Consider the following 26,263-nt stretch of genomic DNA (forward strand, 5'->3'; position numbering starts at 1 on the left):
AGTGGGGGGTATGGGGTTGGGTTGCAGTTAGTGAGGCTTGGATGAGTATTTTCAATGTTTTCTATCAACCAAACGAACATGAGAAAATAAGTAAGAAATTCACTTATTTTCCACTACCCAAACGAACATGAATAAATACGTGGAAATTTACTTATTTTCTAGAAAAACATTTTCCTCCATACCGAACACTCCCTAACTGGAGAATCAAGGTTTGACCTCAACTTGTTTGGTACTAAGATGGTGTTGTACTAATAATATTGGGCTGTCCCTAAGCTGAAGGAGGGGGGTTTGTATATATTTCCTCGCAGGTTTAATGTTCAATGTATTAGATATATTTAGCTCGCAATGTTTACCCTGTCTTGCACTTGATATCAGCAAAAAGTTCCATTTGCCCCCTTCTTCTTTGGTAAATTGCACTATCTTGAAGAAGACAGCTTTGAGATGATTCTTTTATCACCAAATTAGCAGTCGCATTGGTCGGAGGACCAACAACAACAACATACCCTGTGTAATACCACAAATGGGGTCTGGAGAGGGTAGAGACTACGCACTCCCTAACCATTTTATTAGTGCAGCCAGCACCCCAGGGGTGTCGCCTAACTATCAGTGAAATGCGTGAAATCATGAAAAACCGAAGCTGAAAACCTACGACAGACGAGACAAAAGCCGATAGGAAATTTCTTCTCATCTGCCTAAACTTAACGGACAGAGTTATCAGATGCAGGTACTAGTGAGAGATAACAGTTACCTGGTAAAATAGTCAAGGTGCATGTGAGCTAGCCCGAACACCACCGTACAGTGGCGGAGTCAGGATTTTTACTAAGGGGTTTCAAAAATACAAAGAAGTAAACATATGAAGAAGCCAAGGGGGTTCAATCTACTATATATACATAAAAAATAATTTTCACATTATATATATAGTGTAATCTTTCGTCGAAGAGGGTTCGATGAACCCCCTAACCCCTGGCTAGCTCTGCCCCTGCCACCGTAGTTACAAAAAATAGTGCACTAAAGAACAAAAAAAACAGAAAAACGAGGAAGATTGCAGAACTGACAACTTTAATGATAAACAACACAGAGTTTGTCTTTCTCAAACAGATTAAATATCAAGTGGTTATCCAGATTGATGATGGCTTAAAACAGGTGTCTAACATTGCATTGCAAATAATTCTGAATGCCAAACTTAGTTTGGGCACTTGATGGGTAATAATTACGAATCAGAAATGACATTTGCATTGAGCATTGCCAGCCGAAGTTCGCTTAAAAAGTCCTTTTGCAACCCAGTAGAAGATCCAGCTCCTGCTTGTGACATTAACTGAAGGCAAAAAGATAAATGGTTCATTATTTCTGGAGGGCTGACCTGGGAGAGAGAAAGGGGGAGAGAATAAGCAGACTGTATCTTACTTGATGTGGAAGCATAGCATGCCCCTGGGGAGATCTTTTTGTGTACATTACTGGCCTTTCTGGGTAAACAGAACAACAGCCAAATTAGTTGTGATCAGAATAGAACAAAACAATGCCTCAATCCCAAGCAAGTTGTGGCTAAATGAATCCTTATTGACCATGCTACTCCATTTAATCTCATCTTAATCCAATATTACATACGATAATTTTTTTTTTTCATATGAAAATATATATCTGTGATCAGAAGAGTAGAGGAAAATATTATTATTATTATTATTATTATTAGTTTTCACTGATAATTGGAGAAATCATCTGATTTCATTACAAATAGAAGTGAAATTTATTCATGCTCAATATCTCCTGGGTATTCTTTCTGATCTACGCCCATAGGCACAGTCATCAAAGCTTAGTTACCAAATATAAAACAAAGCCAAAGACTATCAACCACTTAAACAGATTATAACAAATTCAATACTTTCTGCACTATTTTACCACGGAGAACAACAAAAACAAAAGCATCACTTCCTGCAGTTTTCAACCATATAATCAAAGCTAGAACTCTCACAAGAGTGTGCTGACTTACTCTACAGAGAAGTAACCCAAATCAAAGAGGTAGAATGATGTCCTTTGGAAAATGCAAATCCATCTTATTGCTCTAAACATATTTTAGACTCAAGGACATCGACACTTGACATTACTATATAACATGATAAACGCTATCCAGGTCATTGAAACTTGGCATATTTACCTGGTAAGCATGAACTTTTCTACGCAAAAGGATTCTAGAATCCCATCATAGCAATATTTAGAAGTATTATAACATTTTTTGGGATGAATGAGGGTCAATTTTATTATTTTAAAGCACCCAGGAGGTGAATGGTATATACAAAACAAAAGCTCAGACTCCTTCAGGCTTAGAAGCGTTCAACATGCCATCCAAAAGAGTAAATGAACTTTACTTCGAAAGAAGCACCAGAATGGATCCGTTATGTAGTGAAATTAGATGTTCACAAAATATGCATTTCTTACACAAATCGAATTTGCGAAAGGTGGCAAAAAATTATTCCCGGATAACTTCTCTACATTGCAAATCAAGGAAGAAATCAGAGAAATTGATTAGTAGAGGGGCCCCCTTTAACTTACCAGGAGAATCTTCAGGTAAATTATTGTGAGCAGTCAGAGCAGCCGCCCAGCCTATAAAAAAAGATGAAACTTCATCGCCATTCTCATTGTAACTTCTTGTCATAGTAAATAGAGACATCATACCAACGTTCAAACGCAAGACACAAAGCTGGTTATCAAATTACCATAATATCATTATAAAATATATCACCAGAATATCTAAATGATGGCACGGTGACACTTGGGATGGGGGACACAAAGCCCACACATCATAGAATATTGAGCTGGCTTTTCCCTAGGGACTGCTGATGTCAACATGCTACTTCGGTGTTCTACTGCGTAGGATCAAAGTTTTGATTGCAATATCTCTATCTCTCTTTTTTGGCTATGGCTGACAGTTTCCTAAGACTGGGTCTTAATGGGGCAAAATGACTAGATGATTCATATAACTTACAAGTTACACCAACTAACTTGGAACTGAGATTTTGTTATTGTTGTTGTTGACAGTTTCTTATTGTCAGAAGCAGCAATTAATTCTTTCCTCTTAAACCTGATTAATTCGTTGTTTCCTTGATATATATTAAGTAAATGAAAATTTTTCGTTATTTTCTTGATACATACAGGAATCAGGTGTCTTATTGTGAAACAAGCATGAAAGCACTGTGCAAAAAATGCTGGAAACAACACATATGATAGTCCTCTGCGTTAAAATGTCGTCTTGAATGACAACTTTCACTTCGATCACCTCAATCAAGTTGATATGCTAAGCTTTTCATCAAAGGAAAATGCAAAATGAAATAACTCCAATGGAAAATTTTGACATTCCAAAGACTGAGAGCATCTTTATCATCGAGGGGATTACAATAAGTCAAAAGTTATGAAAGCTACTACTCTTTGATACGTATCTCGTCTTTGTCAACAATTAGGTCCAAAATGATTGTATGAAAAACAGGCTAAAGTAAATAAAATAATTTGAAGAGAACCAGTAAATGCTCATAGATGATGGAAAAATCACATCAAAAGCCAAATCACCATATGATCTCTTATAGTTTACTGTACAAATTCAGCATCTATAGAGAGCTCAACGTTAGAGTTGATAACAAAGACAAATGAAATATATACAAAGCAAAATATGATAGACATACACAACAAAAGTGAACTGAAAAAACAATTGAATCTGAATAACTGAACGGCGCGAAAAGGCTTCAGAAAATGGGAGAACTGAAAAAGATATGGAAGGTATGACAATATAATTGAGATAAAAGTGATTAAATAGATAATGGAACTGATAAAATTAGGAGTTCATGATTTGATCTAAGATACATACGGTCATTCAGTAGCTGAAAAGCTTCGCTTGTAGAACATCCTTGGAGTGGTATTAACCTTGTCGGAGGATACTCATTCACTCGATTGCCACCAGCATCAGCTACGGTAGATACAGACTTAGAGGCACTCATTTGGTTCTTCTCTCCATCACTAGCATAGCTGCTAGCTCGTTCAAGTCGATCTGTAAACTAAAATATTAGAAAGGTCGATCTAGATTGCTAATTTAGAAGACTAAATCCAGCCAAACATTCATAGGCAAAGTACACCAGTTATCCTACTTCTTCGAAGCATACATCACAAATAAAACTAGTCAACCAGCAAGAGTACCAGTTTCAAAGAAAAAAAAAAAAAGAACTAGTCAACCAGTTGAGAGTATAACACTCTTTAAAGGGTTTATTCTGTGTCAATAGTTCAACCCATATTATAGGAATTATTTACCCTTCCCTGTGTTTTCTCAGGGGTTCGACATTGGCTCATCTTGTTGATGACCACTAGTCTACCATGTATAACCTTAAAAAGGTTCAATTCTACTAGTTGATAACAGCTAAAAACACATGATACAGAAACTTATAAAATCCAGTAGAAGCGCCCGTGGCAAAACCGAAAATGAAGACTGTTTCCTTTCTAAAAATTAATAGTTGTATTGAGCTGCATGTTTTGCTGATGCTATAATAATAAGAAAAGAGAAACATTTGGAGTTGCATTGAAGTAATCAACTTTAAAATGCCAGCTTAAAAGATCAAAAGGATAGCTTCCACTGATTGGCTGATGGTATAGAGACAATCTTATAATGCATCCTTATGTCCTATTGGAGTTAAATCATCTCATTGGAAATTCAACTTACAATACATCTTCCAGACTTGCCACTTTCAAACTTGTCACTATCGACACAGGCAAGTTCTGATTTATGATCACCATTTAATTACACCATTAGATATTTCAAAAACACTGTTAATGATGTGCAGCATATTATAGTAGTATTTGAGAGCAAAAGGAGAATATTCTTTTATTATAGGTCAGTTGAGAACAAAAAATAGCCTTGTAGGATGAACATTGAACACAATGCTCATCATGAGAGCTACAACTCGTTTTGTAGTAGCTTGTGTTTATCGTCTAAGTGAGATTAGTCTCTATGATAACAGTACATTACATGTAAATTAACGCATTAAGCTTAACATAATCTCAATTAATCCTTCAATAGTTACCTCCTCCAGATTTTCGCCTACCGAGTGAACGATTCCTGGTAAAAATCACATGAAATCAGTTCAATAAATATAGCAATTAAATAAAACATGTCCGTAATTAGAAAGAGCAATTCGTATATAAATATCATTATATTAATTATGATACCGCTGATTGGGAGGAGCATAACGTTTGACAGTTACGGTATTGTCGGTGACTAATGAGTCTACGGCAGGATGTTCCGGCATCTCCCCTTAGTATTCAACGCGCCTCCACGCGCCGCCGCCACACCGCTTTCTTACTGTGAAGTTCCGGTGATATTCTCAGTTGAGCATCAGAGGACGTGTGATAAGTCCATGCTTTCTGCGCTTCTATAAACTTTAAGTGAGAGATGAAGGGAGGAGGGTTTTGATTGATCGATATTGTGGTGTTTTGCTTGGTTTCTAAGCAATAGAAGTTACGCGCTATGGGGAGAGTGAATGCACTCTCCAATTTTGCACCTTTATAACTTTCATCCCCAAACTTTTCAAGAATCCTTCAGGAAAGCCCGTCAAGTTTTATTATTTCTCTTTTTGTTTCTTGTTGCCTCTAAGAAAGTGCCTGTCAATACCATCTCATTGTTTATCTAATCAAATTAATCATTATTTGTATTCATAATAAAATGATATGAAACTTTCAACATTGCGTTCTCCCCAAGTACTTAAAACTGACAAAATGGAATAAACAATCAAGACCTTAGGCAGCCGTAACTCAATGAAAATTTTAGTTTTGACTTCGTTTTTATTCGGATCATAGTAATAAGTTTTGAGAGAGAGACTGGTTCGTGTTTGATCCTCGTTTGAGAAATAAAAAAAAAAAAAAAAGATAAGTGCAAGTTGTAAAGCAGATTTTGGTCTTTGTCAGCTATTCCACCAATAATTTTTTAAGCTTTAAACTAGTTTTGGCTAAAACATTGAGCAAAATTTCATGGAAAAAGAAATTTCACTCAACTTACCACAAGTAGCAACTAGCAAGTAGCATTAAGTATTCATCTCGAGTGAAGGAAAAGCATATCCGAAATCAGTATCAAACTCAAGTGCAGGAGTAAAATACTCGCATCACATCCCTAACTCAAGCGTGTAAGTGCAAAATTTGCCTCTGAAGACTAAAGTTCACATTAAACTTTACCTTTCACATCGTGCAGAAATATAATTCTGATACTCAATACAATCAGTTCAAAAAATGATGGAAGAGAGATTTGTTCTTCTCATGCAGAAACAAAATCTTTTGACATAAATGAATACGAAAAATACACTTTGTATAACTTCACAATTCAGTGAGACAATGCTCCTTTCATGCTGCACATAATAAACAACGCCCGACATTTCTCAGAACCAGTCAATTCAAGTGCCATTCACCACAAATGTCTCCGGCACTCGCATCAATTTACAGCAACAGAGTATATATTGCACTTTACCATCACTGCTATAAAGGCCCCTTCCGTCGGCCCAGCAAAGGCCACATGATGAGGGAAGATAATGCAGAGCCACCACAAGCATTGCTTGGAGACTATTCCTACCTCTTTATAAAAAAAAATTCCAAAGGTAGCTCAAAGCTAATGAATGAGTGCAGCATCTAGAAAAGCTCCTCTGAATTGAATTTGTTCCATGCTTCCTGTTGCAAGATATAGAATTTAATAAAGAGCTCAAAAGACTTAAGGAGTAAAAGAAATGACATAGAGCCTGTTTGGATGGGCTTATGCCTATAAGCTGTTTGCAGCTTATAAGCTAAAAAAAATAAGTTGGGGTAGTCTAACTTATTTTTTTTGGCTTATAAGCTGTTTTCAGCTTTTAAGCTGCTTTAGATAAGCTAAGTCAAATGGGCCCAATTATTTTTTGAGCTTATTTTAAGCACAAAATGACTTTAAGCTGGCCAGCCAAACACTCAAAAAAGCTGAAAACAGCTTATAAGCAACTTATAAGCCAATCCAAACGGGCTCATAAGCAATGACTGCTCAAGTCTTTTGGCTGCACAAAGACCCCTCCTTATAAAACCACAGGACATCTGTTTTTCAGAGGCTTCATAAAGCTCAGAACCCTTGACCCATGACTCAAAAAGCAACATACCAGGGGGGAAACTGGGCTTGTTGGAAATTTGGACTTGATGGATCCACCCAGCCCAAAAAGACTAACTGATATTAATGTTTCGTGATAAATTAGTAAAATCTCTGACTAACAACAAATGTGGAGACATGTTAACGAAGAACCAAATTCGTGTGCACTGATGGAACATCAGGTTGACCAGTGATAAAAGTACCTTGAGCATGTCAAACACCTTCTCAGCAACATATTTCTGTTGAAGGGTGGCGCCTTTCTGCTGCACCTTATCGGGATGGATACACAATGTAGCTTTTCTATATACCTTTTTCACAGAAGCACCAGTAATTAAATCCGTCAAAGAAACAGGCTGCCAACCGCATTCAGGCCAAAGCACCTACGACACAAGTCAATTTAGATCTTTATCAAAACCATTCTATTAGAAGCACAGACAATCAAAAAAATTCAGAAATAATAGGTTTTCCCTTTCAGAAATAATTAATTTGGTGAATGTCAAATCAGAAAAATCACGATTTTCCAGAGATCCAAAGTATTTATGTCTCTGTAGCTAAGTTGGGTGGACTCTTCGCTTTCGATGCCGCACCCATGTCGGATTCTCCAAAAATACACTAGTTCTGGAGAATCCGACACGCACCCATTGACATTTTTGAAGAGTCCGAGCAACATAGATCTGTAGATGTTCCATACATCTGTAAATCTGTTGGTGCATAAATTTCTATGGTTGGAAGAAAAATCTGTAAACTGATATGATGGCTTCCTGTGTATATACGTGTGCTGGTGCTTGTTTTTCTTTTAACACCAGTGCTGTTCAAGGTGTGAATAGGTAGAAGGCAACAATCCCCCCACCCCCACAAAAGAAAAAACATGACTATGATTAGCAAGGAAATACAGAGATAGCAAAGTGGATAGGATGTGACTCATGTGCGTGTCATTTGTTAGGCAAGTCTTCAAGGAAAAATAACTCCTTCCAAAATTTATCCTTTCTCTTGTTAACAAGGTGGTGTGTTAAGTGGAATCTAGCAGTTCTGGGGTGCAACTGATCTCCTAATATAAATGGACATAAAACGGAACATACGTATTGCAGAGTTGATAGCAGTGCACGCAGATTTCCTTCTTTCCCAGCAGCCCATCGCTTGATTTCAATATCTAGGGTCTCACCAATTCTCTGTAACAAAAAGTAAGCAACTATAACATAGATAAAATAGTAAAAATCACAGCAAAGATATATCATAGAATTCAAAGCAAAAAAAGAAAAAGGATGAAAGACAACACAAAGCCAACAGAGAAAAAAAAACAGAAGCAAGCTCATCCTAGAATATTGATGCACCCAAGCTCTGCCAGCACACATTTAATCAAGAATAATGAATGAACAATATTCAACTCATTTAGCTATATACAAGAGAGCATCATGCGTAAAGAGACAAGGCCTTGACGATTTCTCAGTTTAACTTGATTCATTCAGCACCAAAAAGAAGAAAGTGATCCTACTGATATCAGACATGGCTAGTTCAAATTCACATTTTAAACAAGATCCCAAAGTTTAGGCAACATTGAAGAAAGAAAACTTTTCCAATCACAATAATATCAAGCGACCTTGCTTAAACATAGACATCTACAGATAAAATTAAGCATCATGTGTAAGAGGATATGAAATACAGGTTCATTCCCCACCCCTCGATTGCACTTTAGTAAGTGAATTTTCTATTGCATGAAGAACAAGGAAACTATTCATCTATATTATTTTAAAAGCATAAAAATAAATGTTGGTTGACCAAAATATCCTTCAAATATTGAATGACTTTTATACCCTTAATAAGCTCTAATCATATTTCCCTAAAAACCTAAAAGAAAAGTGAGGAGTATTATCCTATTAAACGAGGAAATTAACTCAAGTTCTGATCCTATTTCTATGCTATTCCTTTAAATTTTTGAAATTACCAATTTTTCAACTCAAGTTCTGATCCTATTTCTATGCTATTCCTTTATGTTTTTGAAATTACCAATTTTTCATAGTAATTTGAGTAATTGATCTCTTTTACTTTTTCTATTTGAATTTTATTCCTAATTTAAATGATATGCAAGACAAATACTTCTATAAAAAAGCCATTATTCCATATTCCCCATCGTAAACTGTATAGGAAATATTAATTTTTAAGCTATGATACTGCTTCAAAAACAAGATAAAAAAATTCAACAAACTTCTCGAAAGATATTAAATAGTCATCACAAAGTTGATCGATTATTTTATGCCAGTTGGCAAATATAAAATTTTATGTTGAAAAAACAATAGTTGAAATAGTTTCTTCGCGTAAAAATTCCATTATGAACACTATCATGACTTCAGAACAACTTAAATTTTTTAAATTAAATAAACAAAATATTCTCAAAACTAATTGACATTCTTCTAAATTAATTTTGTTTGGTGACGATTTCAACTCGTTTATATTTGTAAGTAAATGACAACAAATAAATGTTGAGTCACTTAATTCCTAATATTGGATTTTCTAAGTTTCCATGTGGGAAAAAGAAGAAAAAAAACATACCAAGAACACTAACTTCAAAGACAGAGATACAATTTTACGCAACAACAACATTTCCGTACTTCATAAAACAAATTTATGTAATTACAAATAATATTACCTAATAATTTTACGATGATCGGGATTGTCAGGGAATAACGTGAGAAGCACGTTTATAGAGACTAGTTAACATAAAAACATGCTGGATTCAAATTTGTGATTCAAGTGTGTTAACTAAAATGAATAAGAGATGCAGGTTCAGAAGTATACTCTCAAACGGGGTAAGAAAGAGCTACAGCATTTGATGTTACCTTTGTCAAAAAAAAAAAACCAGAGCTACATCATTTAGCATGTGTCATGCATTATATACTGAATTGAGGAAGTGTAGTATCATAAGTGATACGACCTTCATAATTTATAAGTACTCTGCAAGTTAATTAAAACAGTACTTACATTTCTTTCTTGCTGCTCCATCTGAACTTGAAGGTCACGTTGATTCTTTTCAGCCAAAGCTTTGGCCTGAGAATATACATATCATAAATCATACATACAGCTGAACTATGCAATACATGCTCAAAGGATGTAAGCAGAAATTTGCACTGACAATCCAAACATGAGAGGAAAGACACATGTGCCAGGGGGCATACCGCACGGTCCTGAGTTCGTTGATGGCGTTCTAATCTAGCTCTTCTTCTTTCTTCGGTTTCCCCTTCAACGTCTTGGAAGTCTCCAGATGACGTGGCAGCTGGTTAAGTAACATAGTATTAGGAAATAGATGAGACAGACTAAAAACCAACAACGTGACACGCAGTTGGTATGCCATTAGTTTATCTGTAAGCATAGTATTCCCTAAATGACTTCTTAAAGTATAAATACAATATAAAAACAAATGGTGAGAAATTGAGACAGTTAAAAAAAAAAAAAGGCACCTTCTGTACAATTGAGGGAGTTATCCAAGAAAAAATTGCTAATAACTGATGGGTTGAATTAAGTTGTAATTGCGTGAGATAAATTCAATTGAGGGTAAAGTTGGAGAAAGTAATTAGTCACCCAGGTAGTTACTCTAGCCTGCGAGGCTTTATTAGGACTTAGTAGTACAGTCTAGCCCCATGAATTTTGCTAGTGAAATAGGTACCTCCAAAAATTGAAGAGAGATCATCAACAAAACTTGTGGTTGAAGATGCCTTTGTCCTGTTGGAGGAGGTTGTGGTAGATGAAAATGTTGGCTTTGGCCCTCCAGCACCTGCTTTGTTCTGAAACTGTGAAGCAGATGAAGTCTCCTAAAATGCCAGGTGAAGAAAAGAAATAGTTACCAAAATGAAGAACAAAAGATAGAGCATCGCGAGAGGGTTAACTTGATATCTTATGTAGTTTTGTTTACACTTACAGAAGAACTTGCTCTTGCCTTAGGAGCACTGTTGGCTCTGGAACCCATATTGAAAAAGGATTCGAGATCATCATCGTTTTTTTGTTGGTTCATCCTTGCAGCAGCAGCTGCCCTTTCTCGAGCCTCTGCCGCAGCTCTCTGACGAGCTTCTGCAGCAGCCCTTTCTACTGCAGCTCGTTCTGCTCGACGTCTTGCCTCAGCCTCAGCCTTTGCAGCTGAAGCTTTTTCACGTGCTTCTTTTTCCCTTGCTTCTGCAGCTACCTTTTCTGCTCTTTCTCTAGCTTCTGCTGCAGCTCTTTCACGGGCTTCCGCTTGTGCTCGCTGAACTGCAGCCCTTTCAGCCCGTTCTCGAGCTTCAGCTGAAGCCTTCTCCACGGAAGCTCTTTCGGTTTTTAAACGAGCAGCAGCAGCAGCTCTGTCTCTAGCTTCTGCTCCTGCTCTTTCACGTGCTTCCCTAGTAGCCCTTTCTACAGCTTGCCTACCCCGATCTCTTTCTATCTCTCTAGCTCTCTGCCTCTCCCTCTCAAGTTTCCATTGTGCTCTTTCTTCCTCTTCTTTTTCCCTCTGTTGACACTCACGTTCTAATCTCTCCTTGTTTTCTCTCAATTCTTTTTCTTGTGATTCACGCATGGCTTGTTCATCCCTGTCCAGGTTTACAGCCTCCTTACTCTTAGCTGCCTTTGCAAATTCTCTTTCTCGAACTTCCTTAGCATGTCTAAATTTGGCCTGAGCTCTATCCATAGCATCCTTCATAGCAGCTGCTGATGCAGCAGCTACTGAGTTTGCATTCATATCTTCACCAGAAACGTCGTCTGCACTTTCATCCACGCTATGGTGAGACCTACCCATGGCAAATTCATCAAGTTCATCCAACTGAGAAATTGGAGGGCTCTTGGCTGCAGGACGAACAAGCTTAGGACTTTGAGAGTATTGGTTGTAACTTGGAGAAGAAGAATATCCGTCGCCCTTCTTTCTTGCATTCGAAGCAAAGGAACTAGCCTCTGACTTAAAATTTCGCTGTGGAATCGGAGGCGGAGGCCGTGATGGAGGTGGAGCTCTTGTAGGTTGTGTAAAAAGAGGAATCTCTGATACACTAAGCCACACATCATCAGAAGGCTGCATTTGTTCCTCCGATCTTGGGGACGTATCTGATTCGAAGTTGGTTTCATGAATATTGTTACTTGCATATGGAGAGGAACCAGCTTGACCAAAAGATCTCAGCGGATCAGCTGAAGGCATGTCAAACAGAGGAGAGTCCTGAAAACCATCCCTGGGCACCTTTTTCTCTGAGCGGCTATCAGAAGATCTAGAAGAAGATTTTCCAATGTTTTCTCTAGAAGTAGAGGTTTGTGTGTCACTTCTTCCTGACCCTGCCCTTTGAGGGCTCCCTTCCATCCCTCTGTTATTCCTAGCAGGGTATAATGGCGGGACAGACTTACTAAAACCATTCAGTGGATCTAAATCATCAAGAACTCCTCCACTAACCGATGAAGCTTCAGATTTTGCATTTCCAGATTTACCAAGCTGACCAATCTGTTCAAGTGGATCTATGAACTCCCCCGGGGAAGACGAAGCCGGCATAGAGGTTGACCCTAAGCCTGCAAAAGGGTCATCCAGCACACTAGAACTTCGATTTGAATTTCCAGTGGGTTTGGAGTAATGACTAGACTCTGTATACGACCTGTGCAAAACCACCTGTCCCTCATTAGACAATCAAATTGCAGGATAACAAAGATAAGATAACAATTTGACTGAGTACATCAATTTATTCTAATCAACAACACTAATTCGCAACTGATATGCCAAGGAAAAATACACCTATATGTCAAATACAGTCTAATCAATGTCGTTTCATTGAGACACCCCTGTTCTATCTTGTTTTCTTTTTTCTACAATTATTTACTCAAAAAGCCAAGTCTAATTTTTTCTAGTCACTCTGATAATTTAAAAAGAAATTCTTGAAAAGTGAGGGGCTAACGGAGAAATGAACTGGCTTCACTTTACGATAAGACACATAAATTACTAAGCACTAACATTTACCATAACTTTGATAAAGCTAACCAGAATTATAGTATTCCACTACAACAGTTACATAGTTTTATTGTTTGGATAAAGTACCGCCATTTTTTTTGTAAGTATGGATAAGGTACTACAGTTGCGTGCCATCTCTTAGAGTCAATACACTATTCTTCACCTAATCATAGCATTTGAGCATATAGACATAACACGGCAAGTGAACAAGAAATACGTAGTTTTCAAAAGCTAGAAGTATGAGAATTTCTAATACATTCCATATGGCTATCTTTGATTCTTGTTCGACATCTAAGAGGGCAGTGTTCATTACATGTTAGCCCTTTCAAGCTGTACCCAATACCCTAGACAGTAGTATGCACGTGACCAGTGAGCAGATGGCCTTCTGCAGCACCCAAATACATTGTTACACCTTAGTGCAATAATGTTTGTATGATGATCAACAACAACAACAGCACACCCAGTGTAATCCCACAAATGGGGTGTGTGTGTGTGTGTGTGTGTGTGTGTGTGTGGGGGTGGGGGGGGGGGGGGGGGGGGTTTAGTATGTACGCAGACCTTACCTCTAACTTAAGAAGGCAGAAAGGCTGTTTCCGGGAGACCCTCGGCTCATAGAAAGACGAAAAATAAGCAGTAGCAACAAGAAGAAACAATAGAAATGTTTGTATGATCCTAAAGAAGTAAAAATGTTCTCTCTTTGCTAGTCCATAACCCCCTTATCCCCCAACCCCCACCCTTGAGAGGGAAATAAATAAAACTCAAAGGGAAAATAAGTCCATACAAGGCACAAGCATGTAGAGGACCAGTTTTTCGAAAAAAGAAGACCAGTTTCAACAGCAAATCATGCTAACTAAACTGCTCGATAGAAGGTCAGCATTTCAAGGTTGACTCTCCACACAAGTTAATTTGATGTCACTGAACTCTCTTTTTCTTTTTTTTCTTTTTTGATTATTTTCAATGTCAGTGATCTTTATTCGAAGCAGATAATATGGCTGCTCTATATAAGGGCATCTAAGTTTGCACAGTTTAATTGATTAACCAAATACAGCTACTGAACCATTTCTTCCGAGCCTGTGTATGCTTTAATCCAGAAAGATATCATGCTAATGCCGTTTCAATAGCCTATGTATGCCGTTTCAGGAGTCCTTTTAGTTTCTTTAAAGATTTGTATGTCAACTAAAATAATTGAGTATCGAAACACAGGTCCAAATTTAACAGAATGAATATTCAGGATTCATACAGCCGATTGCAGCTAGTATGGATTGAAGCCTAGCTGTTGTACGTATATCGAAAATCTTCAAAAGCTTACTCAAGTTCATACCTCTATGACATATCTAACAAAGTTACTTAAACCAACTAAATAACAAATTACAAGTTAGCAATCTGCAGCCCAAATAAAAGTTCAACAATAGGTGTTTGAAAATGACTTTCGGCTTGTGAAATAGAACAATGGAGAACTCAAATCGACATTAGTTGCAATTGAGACAAATCCAACTATTCAGACTTTACAACAACTATGCCTCAATCACAAACTAGCTGGGATCAGCTACATATTAATAACTTTAACAACTATGCCTAAATTTCATACCAATTCTGGCTGTGACTTTAATTTCACTGAGAAACAGCCTAATTATTTAAACTAGAGTTAATGGTTAAAAACACACCTGAACTATCGGTTTTCGCGAGTTTCACACTCAACCTTTTTTTTGTTTGTTTGTTTTTTGATGTCACACCCAAACTATCAGCAGTTCCTTTTTCCTACCTGAACTATCATCATCTATCTATTAAAAACACACCTCAACTATCTGTTGTTTGCTTTTTCTAACTGAACTTCAGGTGTGTTTTTGACCATTAACTCTTTAAACTACTATGATCATATAACCAGGTGGAGCTTTGAGAAATATGACAAAAGGTGTACCTCTTATTAGTGGTGGAAGTGCTACTCCCAAAACCAGCTAACAAATCATCAAATTCTCTAGCACTCGAGCTCGAACTACTCTTTGACTCAGTTACCTTCTCATTCGACTTCAAATTCCCCAACAAATCACCAAAATGCTCGTCCTTAATCTTCGTTTCTGATGGTGAAGTCATTGTAGCAACAAAAACATCATCATCAAATCTCACAGATGATTTTTCAGATACAGATTTACTCTTCAATCCTGGCAATCCATCGAAAATATCACCCTCATCGTCGTAAACCGGCTTATCATACACCGGAACAGACGATGTTTTATTATTATTGTTGAAAATTGAATCGTAATTGATATCATTCATTGATGAGGATTTATTACTGTTGCTGTTGTTACTAGGTTTTGTGTATTTTGGAGGTACACCGAACAAGTCATCATCATATAATGGTGACGATGTTGATGTTGATCGGACGGATGAGGATCGACGTTGTTCTCCACCGTCGGATCTCATCGGAGCTGATTTTCCGGCGGGTCGAAACCCGAAATCTCGTGCCAGCACATCCAGGTCATCCATTTCCGGTCAGTATTCAAGTTGTTTCAGATCTGGACTAAATTGCCCTTGGAAACACTTGTAATTACTGCTGGTATGATCTGAAAATTAGGAAAAACTGGAAGGGTAATATGGTAAAACGAATTACCTAGAAGAAATGTGAATAAATCAAAAACTACAACAACATGATGATATGTATATTTAAATATCCAAAATCTCGAGCCAGCACATCCAGGTCATCCATTAGATATATATTTCCCGTCAGTATTTAAGTTGTTTTAGATCTGGACGAAATTACCCTTGGAAACACTACAATTTCTGCTGGTGTGATCTGGTAATTAGGAGGAATTGGAAGGGCAATACGGTAAATGGAATTACAACGAAGAAATGTGAACGATCAGAAATTACAACAACATGAATAGATATATCAATATGTATATAGAAATACAAATATGTACGTATAGGTAGAGACAGAAAATTGGTGAATTTAGGGTTTGAAAAGGGGAGGACTGAGTATCGATGACTGTGTTTTTCTCTCTTTCTTCTTCTTCCTCCTCCACCTCCGTCGTGATGTTTTCTTGTTTCTTGTTTATCGGCGATTCTTTATCCCAGTTGTTGTTATTGATTGGGGTTCATTTTCGTGGAAGAACCTTAATTTTTTGGGCGAAATTATGATTCTTTTCTGTTTCATGTGACTTTTTATTTCATTAAGAAATTTTGATTTTAGTAGCCTAATATATTTATTGACAGATCAGCAAAAGTCCTCCTCCCTTATTAATTAGGGAAAATGGTCAAATTTACCCTTTAGGTATGATTTATAGTTTAAATTTAATCTCTGTTAAAATTTGGAATTAAATTTATCCTCTCCATCAAAGTTTGAAATCAAATTTGTCTTCCCCATTAGGATACTTAATAAATTTACCCTTATATGAATGGAAGTACTGACTTGGACACAAAAAAAAATTAGCACGTCGGATCCACATGTTTTCCATGTAGACTCAAACTCAATTCTCTTTTTAACCCGTTTCCCAATCTCAATTCTCTTAACCCGTCTGACTATTGGCGACACTAAGGCACCGTATAGTAATGTGAAAAGCGGAGTTTTAATCGCATCAAGGTACACAAGTAATGCATGTGATAAAATAGGAGGCATGTAAGAAAATTTACTGCACAAAGAACAACAAATGTTTAATACGACCAAGGATTCGTTGTTCTCTCTAGAAGCATAGAATTTATCGACCAATGGCTTTCTTGAACATGACATCTATCTTGGTGAACTTCGACGGATATATTAACTCATTGTGTCGCCTCCTTGTCAGAACCTCTCAAAAACTATTCAAGAGAACTGAAAATGGATTTTCATTGAAGAGAACTAAATGGATTTTCAAAGCTAAACTGCACAAATTTATTTTGATGTCATGTTATCACTTTTGTAGGATCATAGCTTTTCTGATCTTACTTTCGGTATACGTTTAAGAATGTATTATGAGAAAAAATATTTTCCTCTGTTCAGAAATGCTCTGAAGAGTTTATGAAGAAACCTTCACTATGATAAAACAAATGTTGTAGGGGCATTTTCAAAAGAGAATTGGGATTGGGAGTCTACATGGAGCCTATGTAGATTCGACGTGGCTAGTTTTTTTGTGTTGTGGAGTCCAAGACAAACTTCCATCCATATAAGGGCAAATTTATCAAGTATCCTAACCGGAAGGGCAAATTTGATCTCAAACTTTGACGGAGAGGATAAATTTGATCCCAAACTTTGATGGAGGACAAATTTAAACTATAAACCATACTTGGAGGGTAAATTTGACCCTTTTTCCTTTTAATTATGGATTTCGAGTTTGAGTCTAGATCGTTTTTATTAAAGAACAATATTATATTGCGATGTGAACTTCTTCTATGGGAATTCAAATGAGCCACACCCCAAAGCGTAAATGAGTCAAGTCCCAAAGCTAAAGGACAGTGTCTACACATATTTTACCCCTATTTTGAGGGATAGAGAGGTTGTTTATGATTACAGGTCTCAAAATATTTTTTTTTATATAAATTCAAATTAATTAAATCTCAAAACGTGCATGAAACACTTATTGAGAAACCGAAAAAATATTATTGGACAGGTCTCTCTCTCTTTTTCCTTTTTTTTTTTTTTTTTTTTTTTTTGGTGCTGAACAGGTCTCTTGTTAGAGCTATGTGGACTTGGTGCAACCTTTGGTAGCAATATTTTCGAATTATTTCTTTTTTACCAAACTTTTCACTAAGCATTTGTCCTCTATCATTAATGTACCTTGCCTTATCAAGAACGATTTTGCTCTTTAACTTGTATTAAGTGGTACAATCCTGTCCAACAAATAAACAGGATAAAGCAATGTAAACGGCTTTAGTAATAGTTTTGATATTTTTATATATTCAATTGTTAAGGTTAGATCGATGTTACTGTTCTTATTGTAGTAGTTTGAAAAAGTAATTACACTAATTATTTATATGAGTATCATATTGTTGGCACTAGCATGCTTATCTGGTTGATTTGTTGGCTACAATGGAAACATATATAATTTCATTTACAATAAGATAGAGTAGAATGCTTAAATGACAGAGAAACAAAGGTCAAAATGAAGGTTTTCTATCTGTAAAACACAATAACTAATTTGATTTATGGACATTAAAATTGAAATGTATGTGTTTCTATATTTTGTACGACAATTTTGCAATCAAAGAAAAGGTCTTGATGATATTTTATTCGGTTTACACGTTTATAGTTACCGTAAATAGTCCACTAATTCGGTTTTTGATTGAGACTTTTTTCTTCATTTGTGATTGAGACTTGAACTTTATAAAAATAAAATATGGTTCAAATATAAAATAACCATCCTTTTTTGTTAATGTGAAAAGTGGAAATCAAACTCATAGTTATTTATGTGAAAAATTGTACCAATACCACTAGAATATAAGTAGGCGTTTGGCCATGAAAATCAAATATTTTTCACTTTATTTGGTATTTTAGAGTTGGAGTTGAAGCTGAAGTTGAAGTTAAAGATGGAGTTGTGTTTGGTTATAATTTTTGCAAAAAATATCTTGTTATTTGAATGTATTGAAAGTGAAAATAAGTTTTTTGCTGTTTTTCAAATTTCAAATACAACTTCAAGTTGTATTTGAAATTTTCATGCCCAAATATTAATTTTCAAATAAAGTAAAAATATTTTTCGGGAAAAAGTGAAAAAACTTCATGGCCAAACGGGCCCTAAGTCTTCATGGTGTTTTGTCAGATTTAAATTATTCTTCTGGAGGATGTACTATTTGATTATTGAAAAATAATTGGAAAAAAAAAAAAAGGTAGTACTATAAGCAGGGGCGGATGGAGCATTATAATTTGGGGTTCAATTGAACCCCAAATTTTTGATGCGGTGTATAAATTTATATATAAAAATTTACTAAATTTAAAATAAATAGTAGATATGAACCCATAACTTTAGAAATATAATGAGTCAATGCTAAAAATTTAAAAGAATGAACCCAAATAATTTAAATTCTAGATCCGCCTCTGACTATAAGTTTTGATTTTTCCTCACATCAATGGGTGCCCACTGCACAGCTGTAATGGGTGAGATTGTTCTTTCTAATGACAGGATCTTTTCACTTTTGGAATCAATTGGTGCCCAGTCCCCACTATGATCTTCACTTTTTAAAACATAATCTTTTTTCAAGGTTATGTCTGAAATTTGACGTTTTGAACATGAAATCAGTTATTATTATAGTACTTTCTCCACCACAGTTGCATAACATGATTTATAGACTTTAGTTTCAATCCTGCATGATAACCAGATAGACCCTCCTACCTTAGCTTTGGGAAACTAAGTTATATGTGCTGGATGGTCAATAGAACATGGCATATCTTATAGGCTGAGAGGGTATTTTATTTAATTCCATGTCTAGTCAAACTAAAGACATAAATTGAAATGGATGGATTATAAATACAAATTTCAAATAAACTACTAATTAATCTAATAATATAGCAAGATAATATTTTTAAAAAAATAATAGTTCGTTGTAGTGAAGGCTAACATGGTAGTTGTGGGTGCCGGCTAGGGGGTTGTGGTTGGGGTGGTGGTGTTGGTTGATAGTGGTGGTTGTGTATAGTAGCTAGTAGTGATGGTAATTAACAAAATTAGTGGTTAACAATGATGGTTGATGTTGGTAGCTAATAGTGACAACTAATAATTGTGGCGAATGATAATGATAGGCTAATATCGGTGGTGACTGATAGTGGTGACTGGCGATAGTGGTGACTGATGAAAGTGATCTTTGTTAGTGGTTGATGGTTTTATGATCATGGTGATTTGTGGTGATTGTATATCGTACTCGAAATTAAACATTACTCATTTTACTATACCTCTTCTAGACTCACTTGAATCTTACGATCTTAAATATGCCACGTAACATATTAAAATTAAAAAGTTAATAAATATAAAATGTGATATTTTCTTTTAAACAAACCAAAAAATAAAAGTAAGACACATAATGCAACATAAACGAGAAAATTACTAGGTGCAAAAAGTGTCTACCATAAAATAGAGCCATTAGATAGCCCTTTTATTTTAATTGAAGAAAAAACTCTTAAAATGCCTAAACTCTTATAAAATAATATTAAAAGTACACAACACAAGAGATATAGCCAAAGAAGTTGGGAGAGACAGAGAGAGATTTTTATTGTCTCAATAATTTCTACAAGTAAACTCTTATTTATAAGAGGAAATAAGGCAACAACTTGGTGGCCACACAATACTTAGTGGGCAAGTGTCCTTGGTGCCCAAGTAGTCTTGCTGCCCAAGTTCATGCGATGGGCATCCACGGCATCCACTTTACAACACTCCCCCTTGGATGTTCATTAATTAGATGATGTGCCTCGTTAAAACCTTTTTTAGGGGGAAAAAAACTGTGGGAAAAAGAGTACACATATCTAGTAATACGCTTTGAGAGTTGTCTCATTAAAAACCTTACCAAGAAAACCTAAATGGGACAAAACCTTGGTTAAGGGAAAAGGGGTATAGCGCGTATTTAACTCCCCCTGATAATAGTACACATAATTCTTGAAGATGATGTACTCCGATCTTGTATATACCAATTTATCATATCTTGAGGTTGGTACTGTGTTTGTAATCAGATCTGTCAAACGACACGGGCGATAATCGCATCTTCGTTCCTTAGATAGAGTTACATCATCACCATCTAATATTGTTAAAATCACGTCAAGTACATTAACTTGCTTCATAATCTATCGATGTTATCATTCTATGGTTTGAGCATGTGTATAATAACATGGTTTGACGAAGAATCCTTAAATGGAAAGAGATAACATATTTGGATCGAACTATTTTATGTCGATCAGATAGATATACTGTATATCCAAAACACTTGACAATATTTGTTAGGATAAACACATTCATGCCATACTTTCATTAGCAGTATGCAATTGATCTTATTTCAATATCTCCATATAGGAGTAAATTATATCATGCTCGTAGTTATAGCAAGATATATAAGTGCATCAATTGCATAAGGATATGGTACTTCAAGACCAATTCAATTTTTTTATTTCAACTCCTTTCATCGGATAATGTCTTTTTTGTAAACTCTTCCAGAGCTCCAATAATATTCATATGAAAGGTTCGACTATCATAAAGAGATAAGGGTAAACATAGTATATTTGTACCGTTAAATCAATGAATATACATTAAGGCGATTTCAGTACATCAACCTTGATTCATTTAATCCATTTAAGAATTATAAACCAGCTTCCCAAGAATTTGTATATGCTTTAAGCATTTTGGATCCTTCAGAAATTTTCGTATAAATTTTGTCAAGTAAGCCATATAGGCTGCGACAACTTCCATCATTACAAATTGTGACATCTTCTAATGTCTGGACTACAGGTCCAATGGCTTACCAAGATGCATCATATCACTTGGTAATAATTTCTACGTCAGTATGCTTTAAGAGACGTAGAACTCATATCCTCACAATCTTATATAATATTGCGCGCCATACCGTATCAAAGATATCGTCGATGAGATATCATCTCGTATCGGTTCGCAATTCGACATAACTTACTGAGATTTCATCACTTAATATTTTTAGAATACGAACCTCTCTAAAGTTTATGAAGTGTTATGTCGTAGCTCTTCAAGAGCACATTGCCTCCTTATTATGATCATTCGCTCCTCCTTTTTTTAAGGATTATTATATTTGAACCGATTGGTCTACCATGCTCCATGCATGCTGTAGACTCTGTCCTTCAGGGACATTAAGAGCATTTTACAGATGAAATATGAAATAGTTGGGTCGTGAAATGCTTCCGACATTTGACTTGAATTATCTGAGGATCATACTGATGATAATTCACAACATATTTCTTAGCTGCTTATTCTCTCCCCCTTATTTTAGTGACATATGTCCCCATTTTCTTTATCCATCTGTGTGCATCATGGTATATCCATTAATCATATACCGCACAACAAACGCTATAAGATGGAAATATCTAATTCCTGACCCTGAACCAAATATGAGGGGAGAATTTATCAAAATTTATTGATCTTAAGCATACAAGTGTTGTTGTATGCAATATATCATATCTCATACCAACATCTAAAGCTCTGTTCTCATAAGCAATGGTTTGGCTATATTATGGAGGCATCTAATGTCAAACCAGCTTAGATATAAACCAACATTATCAAGATGATTGTCTTGATTACATATTAAAAATCGTGCTTCAAACTGGGTTATTTTGAGCAAGTAACTTCGTAAATGTCAAAAGCCCGGTTGACAATAAACATACATGTGACCATCTCATAGATGCATCTATTTAAGACATCACGTTATAGGTGAAGGGGCCACATTCACCTTTTATATTTTCCGTTTCGGGATTTAGTCCTAACATTAGCCGGTGTAATCAACTTATCACGGAACAAGCAACACAAACAAATTCTTGAAGAATCTTCTAGTTCTTCAATATGTTTTTAATACTCAATTAGCACATCAGATTTAAATCAGGACGATCAAAATGGTCTTCTCAACAGATAAAATTATCTGTACCCATAAACTTCAAGTTTACCATGACGAGTGCTATTTATTTTAATAAACTTCCGGTTTACTATTGCATGAAATTGTATATCAATAAACTTACGGTTTTATCATCATATGATCTCATCATGCTCGGTAACATTTCACGTGTATTTCTTACCCGTAGTAACTTCAAGATATTTAATATTCGATCATTTGTAGTCTCTGATATGATAACCATTTTTATTGTCGGTAAACTTCGTGTCTACTACGGTGTTCCGATCGTACCAATTACGATCTACGATGAATGGTATTATCATATATAACATTTTCAAGAGACTTCAATTTATTTATCATAATTAGATATCATTTGGACACTGCTAGTGTCATGATACTTGTAAATAAATAATTAGCTCTTCTGGAGCCTTTGATCATTAATTTCTATTACCAAATATTTCTTAAATATTTCTGGTACCATGAAAACAAATTTCGACACTACTGGTGTCACGAAATAAACATTGAATCCTAAACTTCAATATTTCAAACATCTCCTTCCCGAAATTCATCATTAAGCGAATATTTTGTATCTATGCGTCAACCACATAATAATCACATCCTTCATAAAGAGATACATTAATTGTTATTTCCTTCAAGGAAATCAATAACAACTAACCATAATGTATCAATGTGGTTATAGTAGAAACATTTTATTTTGCTTTCTTTTTTCTTCAAAAGATATTTTGATAAAATTATTTAAGATGTTTCTGCGTACGACAGGTACGTGTTGCTATGTCTTAATTTCATACAACAAAAATAACATGTATATTCCTTGTATTTTATCTCTCCGAACGAGGTTATGGTATTTCTTCATTCACTTCGAAATGAAACTTTGATTGTTCAAATGTGCTTGCATACGACGTTAATCAATAGCTCGTTATTTTGCTCAAGCACAAGGCATTGCTTAGAATATTTCTCAGATATTTTACTCGTTCTTTCTGCTTCAGGAGTGAAGATTAAAATTTTACTACTTTGGGAGTAAAGTTAAAAGGTTTACTACTTCAAGAGTAAATTTCAAGGTCTTACTACTTCAAGAATAAATTTCAAAGTTTTACTACTTCAGGAGTAAAATTTCAGAATTCTACTACTTCGGGGTAGATTTCGAGTTGTACTACTTCGAGTAGAATTCAAAAGCCTCACTACTTCGGGAGTAAAATTCATAGTCTTAGAATTCTCTTACTATTTCGTGAGTAGAGCTCAAAATTCTACTACTTTCGGAGTCTTACTATTTAGTTTAGTACTTAGAGTAAAAGCATATAATATTCGAATATTTCTTTTCAATTATTCTACCTCTTTCCCCGAGATGAATCATGATATTTTTCACAATCAAATGCACGATTATATTTATAGCTTTACTACATATTATTACATTCACTTTAGGGAATAGCATATTTATAGCTTATATCAAGAGTTCTCATTCTTCGTGAAACACAATCATCGAACGTGCGCCATAAAGATATCAAATTGTGATAGCTTAGAATTTCTTTAGATATTCTTCTCGAGACATACATATGATGTAGATTATTTTTTTCTCTAACACGTCTTTCAATTATAATCACAAGCATATAAGAATATTATCATTGGTGATATTTAGACTCGGTTGAGGTCGATCAAAATTCATTACGAGCTGATTTGTTTTCGGCTAGGGGTGTACATGGGCCAAGTTGGTTAATTTTTAAAACCAAACCAAACCAATTGCGTCGGTTTTAAAATTTATACACCAAACCAAACCAATAAAATTCGGGGTTTTCAACCTCGGGTTGTTCGGATTGTTCGGTTTTCTCGGATTTTTTTTCGCGATAGTCTTGATACAAAACATATAACTTTTACTTTAAATATTTCTTTAGTCCTAGTAAGATACAATTATATAATTAAGGTGTTTCTTAAGAAAATAACACAAAATGTGAGAAGAGTGATGACATTGTATTAAAATATTCAACAAAAGCTAATATAATCGGTTAAAATAAATATTGCTAATTAACAAGCCATAAAAGAAAATGACCATAATTTAAAAATACTAAGTCATGCTAAAATAAGTATTAATTATATGACAAAGAAAAAAACTTAAGTTATGTATTTTTACTCTGTAAATCAATTATGCAAAACTAAAGAATAGAAATCCAATGTTATTGTCATTTCTAGTGGTAAATTGAATTTCTTTTGTTAGGATTAGTGTTGAGTTGGTTTTGGTTTTGGTTTGGACTTTATTTGAGTTACTAACATCCATAGGATATAAAACTTATTGACATTCAAAATTCTAAGTTCAAGCTTGAATAGTATGATAATAGATAAAAAATTACGAAAAAATTTAAGAAATATTTATAAATTACTTTACAAATAAATATTTTTATGTATAAAATATTTTAAAAATTGAATACATGTAATGTCGGGTTGGTTTGGTCTTTGACTTTTTAGTTAAAACCAAACCAAACCAAACCAATTAGTCGGGTTTTTTTTTCCAACACAAACCAAGTCAAACCAAACCACTAGTCGGGTTTTTTTCTCGGTTTGACTTGATTTATTGGTTTGGTACGATTTATCGGTTTACTTTGTACACCCCTATTTTCGGCTATCAACCATAATTCCCTTTTATTCGTCGTCTTTCCTGTTACTCAAAAGGCAATATCTTCAAGAAGACCAAGAATAGTTAGTATCATATTAAACTTGGGAATTGAAAAGAAAAACTACCAAAAAAATATACTAAAATTGCCAAATTATGTTCACTGAGAGTTACTGTACTTACGTGTATAACAGTCCACGTGATTCAACTTAATAGAAGAAATCACTTACCTTGATTTCGTATTTAATTTGAAATAATCAAACCTGGGCAATTTAAACAACGAAGAGGTTTTGCTCCTGATGTCAAGTTCCAAATTTTGCCCCGGGTGTCAAGTTCCATGTTTGGAGATTATTAACTCAGTTGGTTAGAATCTCGTGCTGATGACGTGTTATAAAATACTATTAAAAGTACACGACACAAGAGATATAGCCAAAGAAGTTGGGAGAGAGAGAGAGAGATTTATTGTCTCAATAATTTCTACAAGTAAACTCCTATTTATAGGAGGAAATAAGACAATAACTTGATGGCCACACATACTTGGTGAGCAAGTATCATGGATGCCCAAGTTCATGTGATGGACATCCACTTTACAACATAAACTACATAATTTCTTTTTAGCAACTAAATTTTCATATGATAGTAGTAATACTTAGTAGAATTAAGAAACTGTTGGCCAGAAATATTGCAACACCTAACAGCTCAGTAGTCAACACCCCATAGAATTCCCCACCCCCCCACCCCCATAAACCTGGCCAAGTTAAGCCGACATCTTTGAGGAGATCATCTATACAGATGTGTTCATCCAATCCTCTCCATATACAGTTTTTGGTCCTTTAAGTTTATCATAAGTTGACAAAAATAGTCCCTTAACTATGAGGGTTCGTTAAAAATAGTCCCTTAAGTATGCACTTAACAGTTTGGATCCTTTAAGTTCGCTAAAAGTTAACACTTTTAGTCACCGACAAAATATTCAAACAACTCTTTTTATTATATTTGACCAGAACTATGAAAAAAAAATTGGCGAGAACTCACATGTAGAGGTACACATTACTAAAGAAAAGAC

At 35.2% G+C, this 26,263-nt stretch overlaps 2 protein-coding genes across 2 annotated transcripts; both read right to left on the reverse strand.

Annotated features, from left to right (window-relative positions):
- Window positions 1–1,080: 1,080 nt before the first annotated feature.
- On the reverse strand, window positions 1,081–25,594 carry LOC132052988 (uncharacterized). The gene is made up of 7 exons (XM_059444747.1): window positions 25,583–25,594; window positions 5,203–5,366; window positions 5,058–5,092; window positions 3,854–4,033; window positions 2,548–2,598; window positions 1,405–1,463; window positions 1,081–1,315 (listed from the first exon to the last, which is right to left on the reverse strand). Exons 2-7 carry the CDS (start codon window positions 5,280–5,282, stop codon window positions 1,211–1,213), a joined length of 510 nt encoding a protein of 169 aa, XP_059300730.1. The 5' UTR covers window positions 5,283–5,366; window positions 25,583–25,594; the 3' UTR covers window positions 1,081–1,210.
- Window positions 6,165–16,192, reverse strand: LOC132052987 (auxilin-related protein 2-like). Its single transcript, XM_059444746.1, has 8 exons — window positions 14,986–16,192; window positions 11,037–12,717; window positions 10,785–10,929; window positions 10,297–10,394; window positions 10,103–10,168; window positions 8,206–8,295; window positions 7,330–7,506; window positions 6,165–6,687 (listed from the first exon to the last, which is right to left on the reverse strand). The coding sequence occupies exons 1-8, from the start codon at window positions 15,549–15,551 to the stop codon at window positions 6,649–6,651; spliced, it is 2,862 nt and encodes a 953-aa protein (XP_059300729.1). The 5' UTR covers window positions 15,552–16,192; the 3' UTR covers window positions 6,165–6,648.
- Window positions 25,595–26,263: the final 669 nt, after the last annotated feature.

This window comes from Lycium ferocissimum, chromosome 4, assembly GCF_029784015.1.
Source record: "Lycium ferocissimum isolate CSIRO_LF1 chromosome 4, AGI_CSIRO_Lferr_CH_V1, whole genome shotgun sequence".
NCBI classification, from domain to species: Eukaryota; Viridiplantae; Streptophyta; class Magnoliopsida; order Solanales; family Solanaceae; genus Lycium; species Lycium ferocissimum.

Coding starts and splice junctions, on each gene's coding strand:
- LOC132052988 (XM_059444747.1), bottom strand. CDS start 5,282: ATGCCGGAACATCCTGCCGTAGACTCATTAGTCACCGACAATACCGTA. Junction 5,093..5,202: donor TATGCTCCTCCCAATCAGCG/GTATCATAATTA, acceptor GATTTTTACCAG/GAATCGTTCACTCGGTAGGC. Junction 1,316..1,404: donor ATGCTATGCTTCCACATCAA/GTAAGATACAGT, acceptor TTTTGCCTTCAG/TTAATGTCACAAGCAGGAGC.
- LOC132052987 (XM_059444746.1), bottom strand. CDS start 15,551: ATGGATGACCTGGATGTGCTGGCACGAGATTTCGGGTTTCGACCCGCC. Junction 12,718..14,985: donor ACTTCCACCACTAATAAGAG/GTACACCTTTTG, acceptor GGTTTTGCACAG/GTCGTATACAGAGTCTAGTC. Junction 8,296..10,102: donor TGGAGCAGCAAGAAAGAAAT/GTAAGTACTGTT, acceptor TTTTTGTTACAG/AGAATTGGTGAGACCCTAGA.